Source organism: Mustela putorius, unplaced genomic scaffold (genome assembly GCF_011764305.1).
Source record: "Mustela putorius furo isolate JIRA1106 unplaced genomic scaffold, ASM1176430v1.1 tig00000407_pilon_pilon_pilon, whole genome shotgun sequence".
Classification (NCBI taxonomy): Eukaryota; Metazoa; Chordata; class Mammalia; order Carnivora; family Mustelidae; genus Mustela; species Mustela putorius.
The window spans coordinates 23,771,498-23,791,529 of record NW_025421373.1 but is presented as its reverse complement, the minus strand read 5'-3'; the positions used below and the strand labels follow the sequence as shown (position 1 = coordinate 23,791,529).

The 20,032-nt window shown below is 51.1% G+C and overlaps 1 protein-coding gene across 3 annotated transcripts in view; it reads left to right on the top strand.

Annotated features, from left to right (window-relative positions):
* The window catches only part of CCDC69 (coiled-coil domain containing 69), a 37,585-nt gene continuing 17,553 nt past the window's right edge, over nucleotides 1-20,032 (top strand). The window contains exons 1-3 of one of the 3 annotated variants that reach the window (XM_004737789.3): nucleotides 1-208; nucleotides 17,118-17,187; nucleotides 19,709-19,815. In XM_004737789.3, coding sequence (XP_004737846.1) covers nucleotides 161-208; nucleotides 17,118-17,187; nucleotides 19,709-19,815 — 225 coding nt within the window. In that variant the 5' untranslated portion in view covers nucleotides 1-160. Of the gene's footprint in view, nucleotides 209-11,144; nucleotides 11,356-17,117; nucleotides 17,188-19,708; nucleotides 19,816-20,032 lie in introns of those variants that run through there. The other 2 variants (XM_045079589.1, XM_045079587.1) reach the window with 2 other exon arrangements.

Below are 20,032 nucleotides of genomic sequence, written 5' to 3'. Positions count from 1 at the left end.
CCAGCTCCGGCTCAAGTCTGCGCTTCCAGGTTCAGTTTCAGGGTCTCGCCGGCAGCCCCGGCCCGCGGGCGCGCAGCGTTCAGCGGGGCCGGGACGGCTGGGTCCCCCGGGGGGGCCCCGCCGGAGTTAGGAAGCGGCGCCCGAGAGTCCCCGGAGGAGGATGGGCTGCGGACACAGCACGCTGAGCTGCTGCAAAGCCCCCAAAAAGGTAATGGGCGCCGGCGGCGAAGTTTGCCTCGGGAGGGGAGGAGGGTGCGGAACCGCTCCGCCGCAGGGACTCTCGGCGCCGCCGGCCCCCTCCGGTCGTCCCGGGGTGCCGGGCGGAGGACGGCGAGAGGCCGGCGTGGAGGGAGGCGGGGAAAGCTCCGCCGGGCGGCGCTCTTAGCGCCTGTGCGGGGCTGAGCCACGCGGGGCAGCCGAGTTTACCAACACGGCCCCTGGGCCCGGGAAGCGCAGCTAATTCCGGCTGCCCCAGTGGGGAAATGTTTGGCTGTATGGCAGGTGCCCTTTTGCTTCCGTCTGGGGCTGCTAGCTGTGTGGCCACGGACAAGTGACTTGACCTCTCTGGGCCCTCCGCTTTTCCCATCGTTCTGAGGCACAGAGTCTCCGCGGCCGCTACTCGCAGAGTGGTCCACGGATTTACAGCAGCGGCACCACCCGGGACCTATTTGAAATGCAGAATCTCAGGCTCTGCCCGGGACCTGCTAACCTAGAACCTGCCTTTTAACGAGATGTCCAGGTGATTACAACAGGCTTTAAACTTTGAGAAGCGCTGGTCTCAAACCTCTTCAGGCCCCAGAGCCGGTGCGTGTGGGCTGTCCTGGGAGTACTGGGAGGGGCCAGAGAGGGAGGAGATCTACCGCCTGCTGCTGCCCTTCCTTTCCTTCCTGTCCCTCCCCCGAGGGGCCTCGGAGCTGGGTTAGGGCCGGGGAGACTCTACTCGGGTTTCTGACAGTAGGACCAGGTGCCCCTTGGTTTCTGACCAGCACAGAAGGTCGGAGCCTGGAGCCAGAGGACAACTTCCTCGGGGGGACGCCCGAGGCGCAGAGGGGGAAGGGAGGACCCTCAAGTTCTAACCCTTCTGCCTACTACTCCTTGCTTTTCAGCCAGGTGGGAGTCGGTGGTCCCATAAACTTGATGAGCAGTCCCTTCGGAGACCCAGAGAGGCCCCACACTGCAACCAAAAGTAGTTATTTTTCATAAAACTTGAATCTCTCTCTCTCTCTCTCTCTCTCTCTCTCTCCTGCTTTACTGGGGCCAATGCAAGCTTTCCCTGCCCTGTGCTAGTTCAGAGAGAAGAGTTTTCACCCCAAGTACAATGCCTCTGGCTCCTCCTTTATTCCTAAAAACTTCACGAAGCTCTGATGGGGAAACCCTCCTGCTGGTCTTCCCTTACTCCAACAGGGAAACTGAGGCTTGCCTGCAGCCGTGGAAGCGGAGGGCTGGCTCATAGGGATGGTGGGCAGAGAAAGCTGAGCCTGCTTTGAGCCAGCGATGTGTGGACATCAGTCCTGGCTCTACCATAAACATGTTAATGACCTTGAACAAGCCTTTACCACTCTTAGGGCCTCAGTTTCTCCCTCTACATGGAGAGGGAGGGAGATGAGCAGGATGATTCCCAAGGGTCTGAGACTCTGTGTTCTCTATATCTGTGTCAACATCTCTGTCTGCAAAGTGGGCCAAGAGTGAATTCCATCTAGGCGGGGTCAGAAGGAGACCGGAAGAGGGGCTCCATTCCAGGCCTGGCACTTCCACAGTGAGCATGGGTTCCCCTGCCTCCTTGCCCTTCCAAGAGCCTTACCAGCTGTCCCTGTCTGTCCTTGGCACAGCCTGAACTGGACAACCCCCCCCCCCCGAGCTGTGAAGGGCAAGTAAAGCCCCCACAGACTATCCCCTTGGAAAAGGGCCCGGGGTACTACCTGTGCTGATGCACAGATCAGAGGATAAGGCCTGGAGAAGGGAAGGGTCTTGACTAAAGTCACAGAGTAACTTAGAGTGGAACCCAGGTGTCCAGCTCCCTAGTCCATTGCTCTTCATCTGTATCCCTACTCTGTGCTTCTGGTGGCTTCTTATTGATTCCAAAGCCTTTTGGCATTAAAGCTTTCAGTCCCTTGCCTCAGGGAAGTCTGGCATATCTTCCCGGCCCCAGCAATGCCAGGCCCCTGCCCCTGTGGGGCAGGACCTATAAGCCAGGTCATTTGAAGTTCACGCCTGTTTCCATCCCTCCAGACTGTGCCCCTGCCCAGTTTCTCATCCAAACCCCACAAGGCCTGAGCTCACAAGGCCATCCCCACCAGCTGTCAGTCCCCTCAGGGATACAGGGCCCCAAGGATGGGATGTACAAAAATGAGCTCACCCTGCAGAAGGGTTAGGTCATGGCAACCATGACTCACGCTGAGTGGACTCTGCAGAGAGCTTTCATATCCCACAGGCCTTACAAAAGCCCCAGAAGTTCGGCTGAGCTGCCGGCTCTTTGCCACACCACAGGTGAAGTCCTGGAACTTCAGGCAGGAGTGATGCGTCCAGCGTCGTAGGGTCCATTGATGACAAAGCTGTTCAACTGAGCCTGGTCTTCTGCACCTCCCTCTGGTGCTCATCGCCTGCTTTAGGTGCTGCCCAACTATTTGAGTGAGCAAGTGAGGGCCAACCAGCCAGGCTAGGAGCCAGGCTGGCGTGCAACAGTAGTATCTCACCCAGTCTCGGGAGATACAGGAGGACTCCTTGGATGGGGGAAGAAGAGGTGTGGGGATGCCTTGACTGAGCGTTGAAGGTTTGGGAGGAGTTCCGATTGAGGCAGAGAGAAGAGCCTGAGCCGGGGCTGAGCCAGAGGAAAGTAGAGGTGGCCGGCAGCAAGGAAGGAACCCAGCGTGCTCAGTGGGGACTACCCCAGCTGGGGACAGAGGCCTGACCACTAGGACCTCTCAGTCCTTCCAAGTTCAAGAATTAGAGGGTTTGCTGAGTCCTGTAGTCTCCTGTGCCTGGTGGGCTTAGACCCAACCTGAGGCTAAGTCAGGGCCTTACTGGGATGAGTTGAAACCCTGATAAGTGCTTAAGTGGGAATCCCTGGCAGGTGAGCGCTGAGGAGTTATTGGCACTGTCAGGTCCTTCCTAAACCCATCTTGACTGAGACCCTGAGTGATGTGGTCATGTCCCCAGGAAGACTTGAGGGAGGGAGGGGCCAAGAAAGAAATTTGCTGTGGACTTGGTTATAGGAATGACATGGTAGTCCAGAGTGGCCTTCCATCTCCAGTAGCTTACAGGGCTCCCTCAGCCGGGCAGGGAGGGAGATCCTCCCCCTCCTCATCTCCCTCCTTCCCCGCCTCCTCCTCCTCATCCTCTTCCTCCTCCTCCCCCCCTCATGGCATCCCCTCACAGGCCCTCATGGCTGGGTGTGGGTTACTCTGTGCATTCCAAAAGCGTTCATCTGTTCAGCTCTGAGCTTAATGACAGGGACCTGTCTTCTATCTCTCTCCTTGGGGGTGAAGGACCACATTGTCTGACTGATGATGGGCGGGCTGTGTGTGTACCTGGTGTAGTGTCGGAACTCCGCAGCCCCCAGGACTTTGGCTCTGGCCTCAGCACCACAGCCCAGAGCAGAGAGTCCGAAAACCCACTCAGCACAGCTCCCACAGCTCCTACAGCTGGGCCTCAGGCAACGGGTTCTCAGTGGGTCGGTCTTTCAGGATCCTTTCAGGAGCACTTCTGGGTAGCAGGCCAGTGAGCGAGGTAGGGATGCAGAAGAGAATGACCTGGAAGAGGCCCGCAGGGGCACACAGAATTCCGAAACAAACCATGGACACTGAAGGGGTAGGCTCTAGAGCCGGGGTCCTGCGTTCATTTTTCGTCCTGTGCACAGCGGGCTGGGTGTTAGGTGCTGCTTCGGTCTTAGCTCAGTCGCACTCCATTAAGTGGCTGTGGACAGGACTTGGCTCCTCCATGCTTCAGTTTCCTCATCTGTGAGAGAGGTGTGAGATTAGCTCCTGGGTCATAGGGTTGCTCTAAAGATTAGTTGAAAGAAGGCACGCAGCAGAGCCCCTGGTACACTGACTGGGAAGCGGCATGCCCTTGATAAGAGGTCATGTGGGTGAGGCCAGAGGGAGACGTAATCATACTTCACGGACATCACTGCCTGAATCGTGCCCAGCAAAAGCAAACAGGGATGTGGGAGACAAGGGGATAATAATGTTGGGGTTGGGGACATGAAGCCTGGAGCCTGGCTGTTGCCTTCGAACCTCTGAAGGGTTGCCAAGGGGACGTGGGGAGCAACCTTGTTCTCTGTTGTTCCAGAAGGCAGAATTAGTTCCGGTGAAGCTAAAGGAAGCCAAATTCTACTTCTCATGAGGAAGAAAGGTAGCAAGATTCCCATCTCCAGAGGAGTTCAAGCAGAAGTCAGGTGACATTTTGGCAAGACTAGAAGAGGGGATGCGAGCCGCGGACTAGTAAATATTTAGGATTCGACTTAAGAAATCTAATTCTGGGGGGCCTGGGTGCTCAGTGAGTTAAGTGTCTGCCTTCGGCTCAGGTCATGATCCTGGGTCTTGGGATTGAGTCCAACATGGGGCTCCTTGCTCCTCGGGGAGCCTGCTTCTGCCTCTACCTCTACCTGCTATATTCTGCCTGCTTGTACTCTCTCTCTATCAAATAAATGACAAAATTTTTTTTAAAAAAAGAAAAAATCTAATTCTGATTATTATAATATTTAAGGCAAAATTTCAGAGCTTAGGAAAATACAAAGAAGTTCAAAAATCACCATTAAGATATAGCCTCTATGTACATTTCAGTGTCATTCATATATATATATATATATATATATATATATATATAATATACATAAGGGTGACTATTTTTACGTGATTGGGACTATATTTTTTTTAAAGATTTTATTTATTTATTTGACAGACAGATCACAAGTAGGCAGAGAGGCAGGCAGAGAGAGAGGAGGAAGCAGGCTCCCCACCGAGCAGAGAGCCCGATTCGAGGCTCGATCCCAGGACCCTGGGATCATGACCTGAGCCGAAGGCAGAGGCTTTAACCCACTGAGCCACCCAGGTGCGCCTGGGACTATATTTTGAAGAGGTTATATTCTAGTTAATATTTTGCTGGAGGCCTTCTTCTTACACAGTCCATGGAAACATGACTTTCAATGTCCACCTAATATTCTGTGCATGCTCCATGGCTTGTGTAACTGGTTTGGACCCTTGGTTGTTTGCATTCCCCACCCCTACCCTCATTCTTCATAAGCATCCTCAGGTTTTCATCCTAATGGGTGGGGGAGGGGTGGCTCTGAGCTCAGAGGGGAGCGGAGGGGCTGAGGGAAGGCCTCCTGGGAGAGCTGGCCTCTTGGCTGGGCTTTGAGGGTTATCGGGGTAGGGCTAGACACTTGTGTGGGGGTGAGTGGGATAGAGGCAAGTCTGGGCTCCTGACACCTGAGCAATAGAACAGGGTAAATCTGACCTTTCAGCTTGGTTTGCCAAGGGTTGGGCAGTTGAAGAACTTGAGAGGAAGCTGACTTTCCTGGGCCCTGAGCCCTGTCCTCCAAGCATCATGGAGACAGTGGTGTGTATGTAGCCTCTGAGCTGGTGATTTTTGCCCAACCCATAAAATCCTCCCAGCTAAATCCAGTATCAGCTTCCATATACAGGCACTCTGAAAATCTTGTGAGGTTGAAAGCCAGATTTCTATTGTATAAGAGGACATCTGTACCAGTGGCCCAAGACTAAAAACTTTATGATGGGGCACCTGTGTGGCTCAGTGGGTAAAACCTCTGCCTTCGGCTCAGGTCATGATCCCAGAGTCTTGGGATCAAGCCCTGCATCAGGCTCTCTGCTCAGCAGGGAGCCTGCTTCCCCATCTCTCTCTCTGCCTGCCTCTATGCCTACTTGTGACCTTTGTCAAATAAATAAAAAATTTTTTAAAAATCTTTAAAAAAGAAAGAAAACTTTATGATAATCCTTGCCTTAGAGACACAGTCTTTGGCAACACATTTTCTGTACAAGTAAGCAGTTTTAATTCTGTTCTTTTCCTTTGTAGTTGAATTCCCAGGTGGCTAGTGTAGGTCCCCCAAGGGTAGGATATGTCCCCCAACACCTAAAGACTTCCATCTTTGCCTCAATTGGATGCGGAGTTTGGGGCCCATGCTTCATGTCCTTTTTGTTGTAAAGAGGGCAGAAAAGATAAAACTTCACATTACTTGCCCAGAAGCAGGCTGCTATGAAAGTTAAGTTGGTGATGGTCCTAAGAGGGGAGGCAATGCCCCCTGATCTCTCAGTGTTCACAGATCAGCTAGTAAAAAACAGCCTGAAATCTGCCTGGCAAGGGGGTTCTCAAAGGTCTTCATATAACATTCGTGAACATTCATGTTCAAAAAAGAAACTTGGAAATTATAGAGACAACCCTTTCCCCCCCCACCCCACCCCCAGCCGTAGTAAAAGGGAGAGCCCGATGGTTGGCCTAAATTCTGGCTCTGACATCTTGGGGGCCCCTGGGTTCCCATATTTGTCCCCTCAGCATCCTCCACCCTCAGAACTTTGTGAGCCCTGCTGGACTACCAGGGAGAGCAGGACCCATAGGTGGGGGAGGAGGAGCTCCTGTGAGCCCGGCGTGGGCAGACAGTAGGAGCAAGAAGAAAAAAAAAAAAAAAAAAAAAAAAACCCATCCATCTTTAGCATGTGTAGATCTAAATCTGTCCATTACCTGAAGACAAGTCATCCTGCTTCTCTTGCCAGGTGAATTTTAACCCCTAGGAATCGTTTGTCTTGTCACTTTATTTTCAAACCTGAATCTTCCAGAACATCTAGGCCAAACGCCTTACAATACATAAAACATCCATCCCACGTCCAGGCTTTCCCCCAGATAAGTGATGTACAGCCTGACCTACTTCCACGTCTCCCTCTCCCCCACTGCACACTGAGTATAGGAGGAACCTTGTAGACCTCCTTGCCCCTTCTCCACGGCTCCCCCAACCCTACCCACTGCCTACTCCTTTAGGATGTAGCCTTGACATTAGAAAAGTTGTCTGTACGGGGGTGGGTAAAATGCACACCCCCACTAAAACGCAGGTACACCGAGAATCTATGATGTGACCTTATTTGAAAATGGGTTTTTTAGGAGATGGAATCCAGTTAAGACAAGGTCCTACTGGATTACAGTGGGCCTTCATCCAATGACTGTTGTCCTCATAAGAACAGGACAAGTTGGACAGGGTGAAGGCCATGTGATAACAGAAGCAGAGCTCAGAGTGCTGCAGACACTCAAGCCAAGAAACACCAAGGATTTGTGGCACCCGCCAGAGGCTGGGAGAGAGGGATCGAACAGATTCCCCCTCAGAACCCCCAGGAGGAACCAACTCTCCCGACACCTTGATTTTGGACTCCTAGCCTCCAGAACTGTGAGAGAACCCATTTCTGTTTTATGGCTCCGACTCAGGGGTGATTTGTTACAGCAGCCCTGGGAAACTTGTACATCTTCAGGTTAATGACTCCCAACCCCTGCTCTCACCCTCCACCGTCAGTCAAAGTGGGCAGCAAGAACCCCAAGGCCTCCTGTTTGGACCCATGGCTGCCCCCAGAAGAGTGGGGAGCGTGGCAAGCAAAGAGGTGCTTGGGCAAGGCCCAGAGGCTTTTTCGGCCACCAGCCTCGGCTCCCGTGGGGGAAAGCGCCGCCCTGGGAGTCAGCCTTGCTCTGACTCTAGCCTCTGCCGCTCACTGGCTGGGGATCTGAGCTAGGAGGTCCTCCCCCTGGGCCTTGACGTCCTCATCTGTAAAATGACTGCCTTGGCTGATTTTAGGTTTCAAGAGAGGTATGTCTTCTTGTTGTTAATCCTTTGCACACAAGTAAAACATGAATACATCCTTGTTTAAAAAATTCTAAGAATTCGGGTAATACTAAATCTCCCCCTCCTTGGCTACAACAGTCTTTGTCCTTTCTCTAGAAATGACAAGTGCTGGCCGTCTGGGCTTTTCTAGGGGCTTTTCTCTGTTCATTTGTGTGCATTGATGTACCGAGAAAAAAGACTTATTTTGCATATCCATGTTCTACTCAATGCCTTTCTAACTTTGCAGGCAAAATGTCCTCCATGGTTGAGACTTATGCGTGACCTTGTGTAGTGTCACGTACCTTCGTGTGTCGAGGCAGGCCCACGACAGACATGAAGCTGGCTTCCAGTGTGTCCCTGTTACAAACGACATGCCCTTAGATCCCCGGGGAGGCATGGCTGTCCTCGCTAATGTGTGCCTCTCTGTGGGCAGTGCGGTTGCGGGGGTGTGGGACCCCGTGCCTATAACCTGGGGCCGGGGGGAGCTACTGACTCCCCGTCACCCCCCTCCCCCACTCCAGGCAATTACTGCCTCCCCACAGGGGCTGCTCGAGAACAGGGGGTGGTGGGAAGGGCTCAGGACACCACCCGGGTCCTCCTGAGCAAGGGCGCCTCTTTTCTTGTCCTCTGGGGAAGCTCTCTTCACTCAGGGGTTGACAGCTGAGTGTCAGATCATCTGCCCTGCTCTGCCCCCGAGCAAATGAGCCTCTGGGACTGATACAGGATGAGGTGGCAGGATGACCTCACTCTGCCCCTTCTCCTACATCCGAAGCATGTCAACACTAGAAGGACTGCAATGTATGCTCATTGCCCAACTCCAGGCCACAGAGAAGAAGCAACCATAGCCAGGAGAGGGTCAGGTACTTTCCCAAGGTCACACAGCAAGTGGCAGGCCCAGATTTTAACCCACTGAGCCACCCAGGCGCCCCCCTGCAAGCCCGAATTTTGACTCTAGACCCCCACGTGGGAGTTTGCCATTGGGTTGGAGAGGGCGGTAGACATCTGGCATATTATCTCAGCCCTCAGCATGTCTCTTCCTCTGCCTCGGCCGCTGACTTCATTCTCTGTCTCACTCCCTCAGGATCTCAGGCGGACCCAAATGCTAGACCTGGTGCTGAGGGCTTTTGCCAGCTCCAGGCCCTCAAAGCTGACCAGAACTGTGAACACCCCAAGAAGCTTGTAGTGGACAGGAAAACGTGGGCTCTGGGGAGAAAGACAAGGGATATTGTGCATCGGAAAGCCTTTCTCTCACTGTCTGTGAACAGGGCTGGGCCCCAAGCTCAAGGCCTCCCCCACAGTCCACCAAGACCTCGCCGGGCTGGTGCTGAAGAGGGAAGTGGTTCTGTCCTCCTCTGAGATCTCACTTCTCAGTTGACCAGATAGAAGCACTAGAGACCACATCCGGCCCTTCCTGGGGAGCGCTGGGGGCATCACAGGTGTTCCGAGAATCCGCGGTGCCCCGCAGCGGAACTCAGGGGTGCAGGCTGGCCCTCCAACCGTTAGGCCCACCCTGTCCCGGGGCAGGCAGTGGGCGATGCTGACACCACATGCTGAAACATGAATGAGGTGAACTAAATCTTCAGTGTCCCTAGCACGGTGAAAATGAAATCAAATTCAGGCATTACTTGGGCGAAATGCTTCTGCCCGTCCATCTTAGAGATAGGGAAGCTGAGACCTGTGTCTTTACGGTGATCTTCCAACAGCGCCTCTGTGATTTGGGTGTGAATGCTCCTATTTCTCAACAGCCCTGAACATTTAGGCCCTGCCTTTCCTCCCCCTTCTGGAGGGGGCCCTCTGGGCCTCTGCACCACCCCACCCCTCCTTCCTGCCTCTCCATTCAGCCAATAGGCTCTGCCTCGGGGTGGTTAAGATTCTGAAACCACTGGTGCGGGGCCCCACCCATGCTGAGTCTAGACACCGGAAAGGCAGCTCTGATACAGCACAGGGGTGTGACCTGAGTCCCCTGAGGCCCCAGATCTGGTCTGTCCTCTCAGCTTTGGCTATGGGGATCAATCTGGTGTACGCATAAAGGAAATGGAAGGGCCTCCAGGCTCCCCCTTGAATCTGGATTCTTATTAGGGCTCTGCTCCCCTGCTTTGTGGCTTCTGACACCCACCCATCTGAGGCCCACCTCCAGGCCTCAGTTTCTCCATCTGGAAATAGGAAGCGGGGATTGGAATAAACAGTCTTCAGGAATCCTTCCAACCCTGCCTTCTGGGTCCCAGGAAGCATTCCTCAACCAGAATGGGTGTGATAGAACTCTGTGGCTGAGGGAAACCAGGGGACAGGAAAGGAACTAGTGACTTTTTTTTTTTGAAAATTTTATTTATTCATTATTTGAGAGAGAGATTGAGAGAATGACCAGGAGGAGGGGCAGAGGGAGAAGCAGACTCCCTGTGTAGTAGGGAGCCTAATGTGGGGCTTGATTCCAGGACCCCAGGATCATGACCTGAGCCAAAGGCAGATGTTTAACCAACTGAGCCCCCCAGGCACCCAAGAGCTAGATAACGCTTACGGGGCCTTTGATTACTAAATTCTCTAAGAGAAGCAGAAATAATGAGGACCACTCTGACTGATACCACTCAATCAGAAATAGACAAAGCCCGAAGGCCCTTGGAAAGCATGTGATGGTCCCTACAGCAAGGTGAGACCACGTGTGGTCAGGAAAGCCTGGGCCATCCTCAGGGCTGCTCTTGACTCCCATCCTAGCAGAGGCCCCAACATAAGGAATGGCTGGGCAGCTTCTGTCTGAGCGGCTTCTGCCTTACTCACTGTGGCCTGGTGCAGCTCACAGTTTGAGGAAAATTGAGGCGTCTACCCCAAAGGCTTTAGTACAGGACTCTGGAAATTCACCCCAAAGTACCACAACCTGGAGAACATTCAACAGAGCCCTCCGAGGTCGTGTTCATGCTGGTGGCTTTCACCACCTGAACTTTACGCTTACCAGAGGGCTTAACTTGCTGAACATCAAAGATGCTGTATAGAATTATAGACTGTCAGAGTTGAAGGTTCTCTGTGATCACTCCATCCAACCTGCAAAATGAAGTTTGCCTTTCTTGCATGCTATCAGTGACGGAGAACTCACTATCACCACCAAACCCCCAACTCTAGGGTAAGGCAGCCTATCTCTGTCTGGGATAGTTCTGAAATTCTACTTCATGTTGAACTGAAACTTCTTGGAACTTCTAGTCCTTAACCACAAGCCTGCCCTCCGAGGCTGCGGACCACACACTAGCAGCTTCTGCCTCACGAGATTTGAAGGCAGAGATTTGAAGGCAGCAGCCAGGTTTTCTTGCCTGTTCTTGAGGCTGACCAACGATTGTTAACAGTAGCTCCTGTAATCTGGTTTGGGGCTCCTTCCACGTGTTGTCAGCTCCATTTGGATGCATTCCAGTTTGTCATTGTTAGAGAAGCATATCCTTGGGGGTTCTCACTGGACCCAATGTGAGCTCATCTGGCTTCTCCACAGCTCTGGCCACCGCGCTCCCACTCTGCCCAGACTCTGCACCCATATCTGGCAGCCACATCCTGCCGCAGACCAGGTTTGTATCAGGTTGGACTCAAAGCAGGGCTCTGGCCTGGGCCAGACCAGAACTGGGTGTGTGTTACCAAGATACAAGAGCGCTGTTTCCGGCCTCCATAGTGGAAGGGCTGTCCTGGCATCCGGAAGAACGAACAGAACACCTGTACTGACCCTGACGTGTGACAGATAGAGAAATTGAGGTCCAGTGCGGCAAGGGACTTGCCTAAAGTCTCATAGGAAAGCTGGAACCCGGGTCTCCTGGTGTCTCCCCCAGTCCTGGGTTCTCCCTCCGTCCTGTGCTCCCAGCTGCCCCTTTTCGCTGTCTTCTCCCAGTTTCTGTTGACTCAGGAAACCCCACTGACCCTGCTATCCCTTTTCCAGAGCTCAGTCCGGATGCCTGACCCCAGCCCTGGGCCTCCCTGCTCTGCTTTTGGAAGGGGAAATTCTTGTGTCTGTCTCCCAGCTCCTGTCCTCTCCCACCATAGGGTGATCTCTGCTCAGTGGCCTCTGAGGAGGGAGCTGCCCGAGCCCCAGCCTTCGGATTTTCCATGTGCTCAATTCCTGCTCAGCTCTGGGCTTTGTGTCCTTAGGCTCCTGTGAGCATCAGAGCTGCCTGCATAGACTGGCTGATTAGAGCTCCCCGGCACACCCACCACCCTTGGATCCTGTGGGTCTAGAACTGGGCGCTGGAGGCTGTGTAAAGCACAGATTCCAGGAGATCTAGAGACCACATTCAAGAAATAGTTTCTGGACATCATAGCAGACGCTGGGACAAATCCAAAGTGGGTTTCAAACATGGTCCCTGTCTTCAAGGACCCCCTGAGGGCCCCCTGTCCCTGTCCCCTTGGCCTCGTTGGAGAAACATAGGAAACCAGGTAGATCCCCACATGGGTGTCCAAGCAGGCACCCAGGCACAGAGCTGCTGGGGACTAACTCAGTGCTGGGGAGAGACAGAGAGGAAACGTGACAGGTGCTCAGTCTGGAAGCCTGTGGAACCATGGAGGGTGCATCATACTGGGATGAATGCCTTGGAATGGCCTCGAACACAGTGATGTGCCCACTAGGGCCAGGAGTACAACAGGATTGTTTGGTTTGGGTCTAGCAAATTTGCCAATTTTTTTAAAGAAGTAATACTAGTTAGTCCCTGTTGGCAGGGCTGCCATGAAACTGTCCTTGTCGTGCGCCAACAGTGGGTGCATTCACGGGTAGAACCTTTACGGAGGGTAAAGCCGGTGGTTTTGGATGGGTAAAAAAATCATATAAATCAGCAAGTGGTTAGTGAAAGCATAATTTGGAATTAAGAAATGGAAATAAATGAAGTCTTCATGCAGATTGTTAAATGATTGAACTCGTTCACAAAGATGTAATATTTGAGTCGATCAAATTAATGTATCTACAGCATACTTAATGCCATATCGTAAAGGCTCATAATATATTTGAAAAAGTACAACATAAGGAAGTTTTTGTAATGTTCCAGTAATTAATAAATAGATCTATTATTACTACTACTATAATTGGAGGGAGATGTTTACAAATATTTATTAAAGAAATAGGGAGAAAGAAGAGGATGTTCGCCTGAGGACAAATGATGGGGAGTCTTTTTTTTAAGTCATATAAGTAGAAAGAGAGTGAGTACAAGCAGGGGGAGAAGCAGACAGAGAGGGAGAAGCAGAGCAAGGAGCCCAAGGAAGAACTTTATCCCAGGACCCTGGGATCATGACCTGAGCTGAAGGCAGATGCTTCACTGACTGTCTGACCGTCTGACCACTTCACTGAGCCACCCAGGCATCCCAGTGATAAGTCTTGGACGTCGCTGGAAGCTGTAATCCTGGGAGTCATTTCATCAGGATCTGGGGATTCAAGCACAGGGTCCTGGCCTGCCTGTGGTCCAGTGGTGGAGAATTTTTCATCTTTCTGCAGTGGTGATCTGGCAGAAGACAGTTTTTCATGAGCTCAATGATCTTACTTCAGGCCAGTCTGAGGGAGAGCTACCAAAGCACTACAGGGCCTTTGTTCTTGCCCTGTTTTCCAGACAGAGCGTAATAAACTCAGGCAATGTTTGAGCTCTCAGAATATGCCAGATACTCTAGGGCCATTATCCCATCTAATCCTTAAAACGGTCACCTGAGGAAACCCAGGCTTGGAGAGGCCATGCAGTCACACAGTGTTACATTTAGGATTTGAATCCTGGTGTGGGTGATTATAGAATCCCAAAGTTGGTTTTTTTTTTTTTTTTAAGTTTTTATTTATTTATTTATTTTAGAGATAGGGAAGGGCAGAGGCAGAAAAGCAGACTCCATGCTGAGCCCAGAGCCTGACTTGGGGATTGATCCCACAGCCCCAAGATCATGACCTAAGCTGAAACCAAGAGCTGGATGCTTAACCAGCTGAGCCATCCAGGCACCCCTGGAATCCCGGGGTTCTTAACTACACTGCTCCTGTCTCTACTGTGCTGAGACCTGGTTCTAATGTTGAGTTTAGGCACAGTGTGACCAGGTCCTGCATCCCTGGGTTTCCTATGATAAACTTAGATGTGAGTACTATGGAGAGGAGCAGAGGTCAGAGGCTGACCTCCACCACGGGGATCCACTAAGACCTTCTTGACCCTAGACCTAGCAAAGGAGGGAGCAGGAACCCAGAGGAGGGAAGAGATTTGTCCAGGGTTGTAGAAGAGCTGGGACTAGAATCTGGGAATTCTCAGTCCCATGAAAACACCCCCAGGTTAGCGTAGCCAGTGGTGGCAATGGGGGATGAGACAACTATTGATCTCCCTCCTTCCAAAACCTCAGGGTACAAAGGCTGGCTCCTTTCACTTCCCCAGACTTGCTTTGACAATTTCCCTGACTTGGGCCTGGGCCAGTCATCCCCTCTCTCGTGGGCGGAGAGAGCCGAGTCTTCAGGTCTTCACCCTTCACCGGGTGGAAGGAGACCTCCGTTGTCAGGGGTGCCGGCCCCCGAGGGCCAGCGGAAAGGCACCGTGTCTTGTTCCATCTGCCAGGGGCTCCCGCTGCACCACGCTCTGTGCCAGGCACTGTGGGGCAGGAACAGAAGGTTGTAGAAGCCTGCCCTTGACTTACCTTCCTTCCCCAACCAGAAGCATGCTTTCTAGCAGCAGCTCAATCATTCTTGAGTTCAGGAAATTGTTAATAATTGTATGCGATAACTGATGTTTAAAAATCTGTGACCACGGGCACCTGGGTGGCTCAGTGGGTTGAAGCCTCTGCCTTCGGCTCAGGTCATGATCTCAGGGTCCTGGGATCGGGCCCCACATTGGGCTCTCTGCTCAGCAGGGAGCCTGCTTCCTCCTCTCTCTCTGCCTGCCTCTCTGCCTACTTGTGATCTCTGTCAAATAAATAAATAAAATCTTTTAAAAAAATTTTTTTTTAAATAAAAATAAAAATAAATAAAAATCTGTGACCAGAGTAAGAAGTATAGTTAATTGAACATTTTCATACCCTTTCCACAGGCTGGCTTATTTTTTTTTTTAAATATCTCTCACTTTTTTTTCTTTTCTCTTCTTTTTTTTTTTCCTTTTAGAGAGGGAGGGAGGTAGGGGGCAGAGGGAAGGAGAGAATCTTAAGGAGACCCCACCCCCAGTGTGGAATCCCAACAGCCCGGAGCCTGATCCATCTCCTGAGCTGAAAGCAAGAGTCTGATGCTCAACAGACTGAGCCACTCAGGTGCCCCTTTTAAGTGTTTCTTAAAATGGGATCTAGAATTTTTTTTTCATTGTTTTAAGAGCATCTTTTTTTTTTAAAGGGATAGTTGACAATATAAACATTACGTTAGTTTCAAGTGTACAATAATGATTCAGTGTATGCATATATTATGAAGTGATCACCACAGTAAGTCTAGTTAACATTCAGGAACATTTTGAGATGTCTGGGTGGATCAGTTGGTTGAGCGTCTGCCTTCAGTCCGGTCATGGTCCCAGGGTCCTGGGATCGAGCCCCACATTGGGCTCCCGGCTTGGCAAGGAGGCCCTTCTTCCTCTGCCTCTTCCCTCTGCTCTGCTCTCTCAAATGAATAAAATCTTTAAAAAGGAAAAAAAAGTAGTGTTATATATTTTAAGAAGACATCCAAAGACATCTTTAGAAGTTACAGAATGGCTTAATTTATATTTTTTATCCCAGATTCTGGTCCAGTGGCTAGTGTCAGGCCTTGGCTGACTTTCGGCCTATCTGGGGTAAAATGAGAAAATTAAAGGTTTAAGTGTGTGCATAACATTGGGTAAGGATGTCAGTTCCCCTTTCCTGGAAGGGTGTCTTGAGCTTTCCTTACTGTATTTTAGAAGATTAGAGAAGGTCCTCTATTTTATGAAATGATGGTGTTAGTCTGCAGATAATGTTCTCAGAATCCTTGGTGGTCAACCCATATCAACTCTCCTATTAAAAAAATATTATTTACGGGGTGCCTGGGTGGTTCAGTGGGTTAAAGCCTCTGCCTTCGGCTCAGGTCATGATCTCAGGGTCCTGGGATCCAGCACCAAGTCAGGCTCTTTGCTCAGCAGGGAGCCTGCTTCCTCCTCTCTCTCTGCCTGTCTCTCTGCCTACTTGTGATCCCTGTCTGTCAAATAAATAAATAAAATCTTAAAAAATATATATTATTTACAAAACTCAAAAATCTGGGAACCACTGACTCTGCTTTGGGATTTAGCCCTTTGGCATCAGTTTCCTACTTTAAACAGATTCAGCTAGTACTGGCCCAGGTTGGTGAAAAAGCCCATAGGTGTGGCTCAAGCCCTTGACTCTGCCAGTTATTCACTAACCACCTTGACTGAGTCCTCACCTCCCTTAGCCCCAGCCTCCTCTTCTGTAAATTGCAGATATTCCTATTTTCCAGGATCATTTTGAAGATCAGCTAAGGTAGTGTGGATAAGACATCATAGTGCCTAGTACATCATGAGTATCGTGTCTTACCCCCGGCTGTCAAGGGAGATACCACTACCTCCTTATCGTTGGCAAAACACCCCTCTAATAAGCATGGTAGAACCATGGCCTAGACTTCTCCTCCGCTTCCTCCTCCTCCTCATCATCATCATCCTTCTTCTTCTCCTTCTCCTCCTCCTCCTCCCCCTTCTTCTTCTTCCTCAAGAATTTATTGACTCATTTGAGAGAGAGAGATGGAGAGTACACGCAGGAGGAAGAGCAGAAGGGGAGGGAGAGGGACAAGCAGACTCTTGAGCTGAGCATGGAGTGACACTGGGCTCGATTCCAGGACCCTGAGATCATGACCTGAGCCTAAACCAAGAGTTGGATGCTTAACCGACTGGGCCACCCAGGCACTCCCTACCCTCCACCCCACAGCTTGGAGTTCTGATGCTTTGCCCCGAATACAGGGAACTTGGAAAGAAGTCGTGGTAACCATAGTTCCTGAAAGGAAAGGGTCATTGTCTCTGAACTAGAGTTTGGAAAGTTTCAGCTGTAATTGAGTTGAGGGTAATAGCAAAATGTCTGGCCAAGAGCTGGAAGACGGAAGAGGTGGGGAGGGGCTCATGGATGATGGCACAAATCACAAGAATCTAAGGAGAGGTCAACCAGCAGCAAACTCCCCACTGAGGGTTTCCCTGGCGATGATGAGAAATCCTACTCGGGGAACCCCTTTCCCACAGAGGGAGTGCTGCCTTTGGCTAGTGAGGGAGGCAGCCTAAGTAACTAGATCCAAGGCAAGGTCTGGCATAGCTGGATGTTGGTCCTGTCTTGCCTTTGGAAGGATCCTACTATAGCATCCATCCTTACACTGACCTCTACCTTTACCTTATTGCTGTCTCATTTCTTCCAGAGGCGCCAAAAACCAGATCAGCCACCCAGACCAGAGCCACAGGAACTAGGTCCCCTCAATGGGGATACAGGTGAGTAGCCAGCCCCATAAATGCCCTCCCTACCCTCCATGAGGTTTCCTACTTTATAATCAACAAAGCTGATACAGCTATTTAATTATCTCATGAGATCTTAGGTAGGTTACATTAATAACAGTATCATGTCTAAAATCAAGGAGGTGATACTCCTGACTTGTACTTGCCTCTTCCTGGCTACTGATACCACACCTGGGGTGCTGAGTTTATTTCTGGAAAGTACCTTTTCAGGAGAATCCAGAAAAATTGGAGGGAGAACAGTGGAGACAGATCAGGCTGGTGAGGAATCTGGAACCCAGTACTGTAAGGAGGACTTAAAGGAGCAAAGGATGTTCTACCTGGAAAGAAGATGTTGCAATAAAACACAACAGGTCTCCCCAAATGTCTGCAGTGCCCTCAGAGAGAAGAAAGATAAGCCTTGTTCAGTGTGACCCAGAGGTCAGTACAAAGGCCTCAAGGTGGCAAAAACAGGCAGGCAGAATTCAGTTTAATCTCAAAGGATGTTTTGTGTGATTGTTGATTTAAAACCGCCAGAGCTACCTAGTAATGAAATGAGCTCTCCATCTCTGAAAGGGTTCAGTTACAGACTGGAGACTGGCAGGGCCATTGTAGACGACGTTTAAGTACCAGATAAGCAACTGGACCCGAATTCAGAGATTCTGTGATCTGCCTGTGCACAAGAATTACCTGGGAGAACTTCAAAGATACACATTCTGGGGCCCTGCTGCAGACCAGCTCAGCAAGAGTCTCTGGGAGTGGGGTTGAAGACTCCGTCCTGGTGGTGATGGTCTTTGTTCTAAGCCTCTCCCTGGCCAGCGCTAGTCCAGGTACTGGTCTTGTGGACCAACATTTGGGACTCTGAACCCAATGGTTTGTAAGAGTCTGGGGTTTTCTGAAATTGACCACGGCTGTCCCCCAGGACCCAGGGCATTGACTCGCTCCCTCCAACCCCCATCCTGACAAGCAGCCCAGGGCTGGCTTCCTGGCTAGCAGCCCCACTCCTCAGCTTTTTCCTCATGCTCTTTGCCAACCCTGTCTCTGGTGCTCTGCAAAAATAATATGACCATTAATGACAATGCCAACTACATCCGTGATGCCACCCCTCTAATGGTTGTCGGGAGCAATAATGACTCTCCAGAGAGCATTCAGTAAACAAAGCAGCATATTTATTGAGCTATTTCTAAATGCCTGGCATGATGCTTCCTGCTCTGTGTGCATCAGCAGGCAGGGTGAGGTGGCCATCAGGAGGTCCTGCCATGGGATCAGACTGTGCAGGTTCCAGCCCAGGCCCCGGACTATGAATGCTGTGATCCTGGGCCAGTTGCATAACTTCTCTGTCCCTCAGTTTCCTCATCTGTGAAATGGGGATAAACATAGTCCTCAGCACACCGGGTTGTTGTGAGGACTGCGTGTTCCCTGTGTGGCCCCTGGAACAAGGCTGGCATGTTCCTGGGCACAGTAAGCTCTCAGTATTCCTTACCTTGCTGGTGTTATTTCTGTCACCATCATTTCCTGATTTGATCATCTCCACAGTCCTGTGGGCTAGGTGTTACTATTATCTCGATTTCCCATATTGGGTAACTGAGGCTCAGAGAGGGTGGGTCATGCCTTAGGGCACACCCAGAGCCTGTTGGACTCAGAGTGGCATCGGCAGGGCCCGTTTCTGGATTTTCCATAAGCAAGGGCTAGACTTCCTGTTTGCATCTGCTTCCCACTCACAGCAGCCCCTCTGCCTCCATTTTAGTGGGGGGGGGGATGCTAAAGTTCAGGGGTCCCACACTCAGACACTCACAGGTCCCAGCAGGCAAAGTGGGTGGTGAAGTGGCCCCTCAGGAGAGACAGGCAAGGTCTGTGGCAAACAGCAGAGCCCCATCCCGGATGAAGCAGGAGACAGCTGTGCCTCGGCTTTGGGTCCTGGTTGGTGTGAAGGTACACACTGCCAGGCCTTCAGCTTCTTCAAGAAAACTTGGAAATCTGTGTATGAAGTAAATGTTGCTCAGTTATTAAGTCTTGGCAACTTTTTTTTACTTCATTTTTTAAAAGATTTTATTTATTTATTTGAGAGAGAGAGAGAGTGAAAGCCAAAGTCGGGGACTCAGGGAGGAGGAGGAGCAGACTCACCACTGAGCAGGGAGCCCAGTGCGGGACTCGATCCCAGGACCCCGGGATCATGACCTGAGCTGAAGGCAGACGCTTAACTGACTAAGCCAACCAGGTGCCCCCCTTTTTTCACTTTAGATATTTGTGCGAGCAAAGAGCATTGTTATGGGCTGAGTCCGTCCTGTGAGTTACCAGCTCTGCTGCAGATCATAGGGGGCAGAATGAGACCACTGGCCCCCACACTGAGGAGTGTCTCCAAAGCCAGAGAGATGTGAGTGGCTGCCGCTGGAGGTTGCTCTCAACTGACACCATTCTTGAGGGGGAGCCTGGAGTTCTCACCCCTTCGCCCTGGCTTCCCATAGGGAAGACCCTGGCCTCACCCCGGCTCTGTGTGAATTTTTTGCTTCCTCACCCATAGCCCCAGCCGTCCAGCTCTGCGCATCTGAGGAGGCTGAGGAGTACCAGAAGGAGATAACCAGAATTCTCCTGCAACACGAAGAGGACAGGAAGAAATGGGCACAACAGGTGAGACCAGGTGACACACAACCCTTCTCTCTTCCTCTTGCTCAGCCAACCTTGCCCTATGCCAGAATGAGGACCACCTTTGGACTTTGGTGTTCTAACTACCTCTTATGCCTTTATCAAGAAGGAATTTCTTTATCTTTTGAATAAATATTTGTAGTTGCTTGCATATAATTCATTATATTCATCGTATGCAATGCAAGATTGGGAAACGCTAACA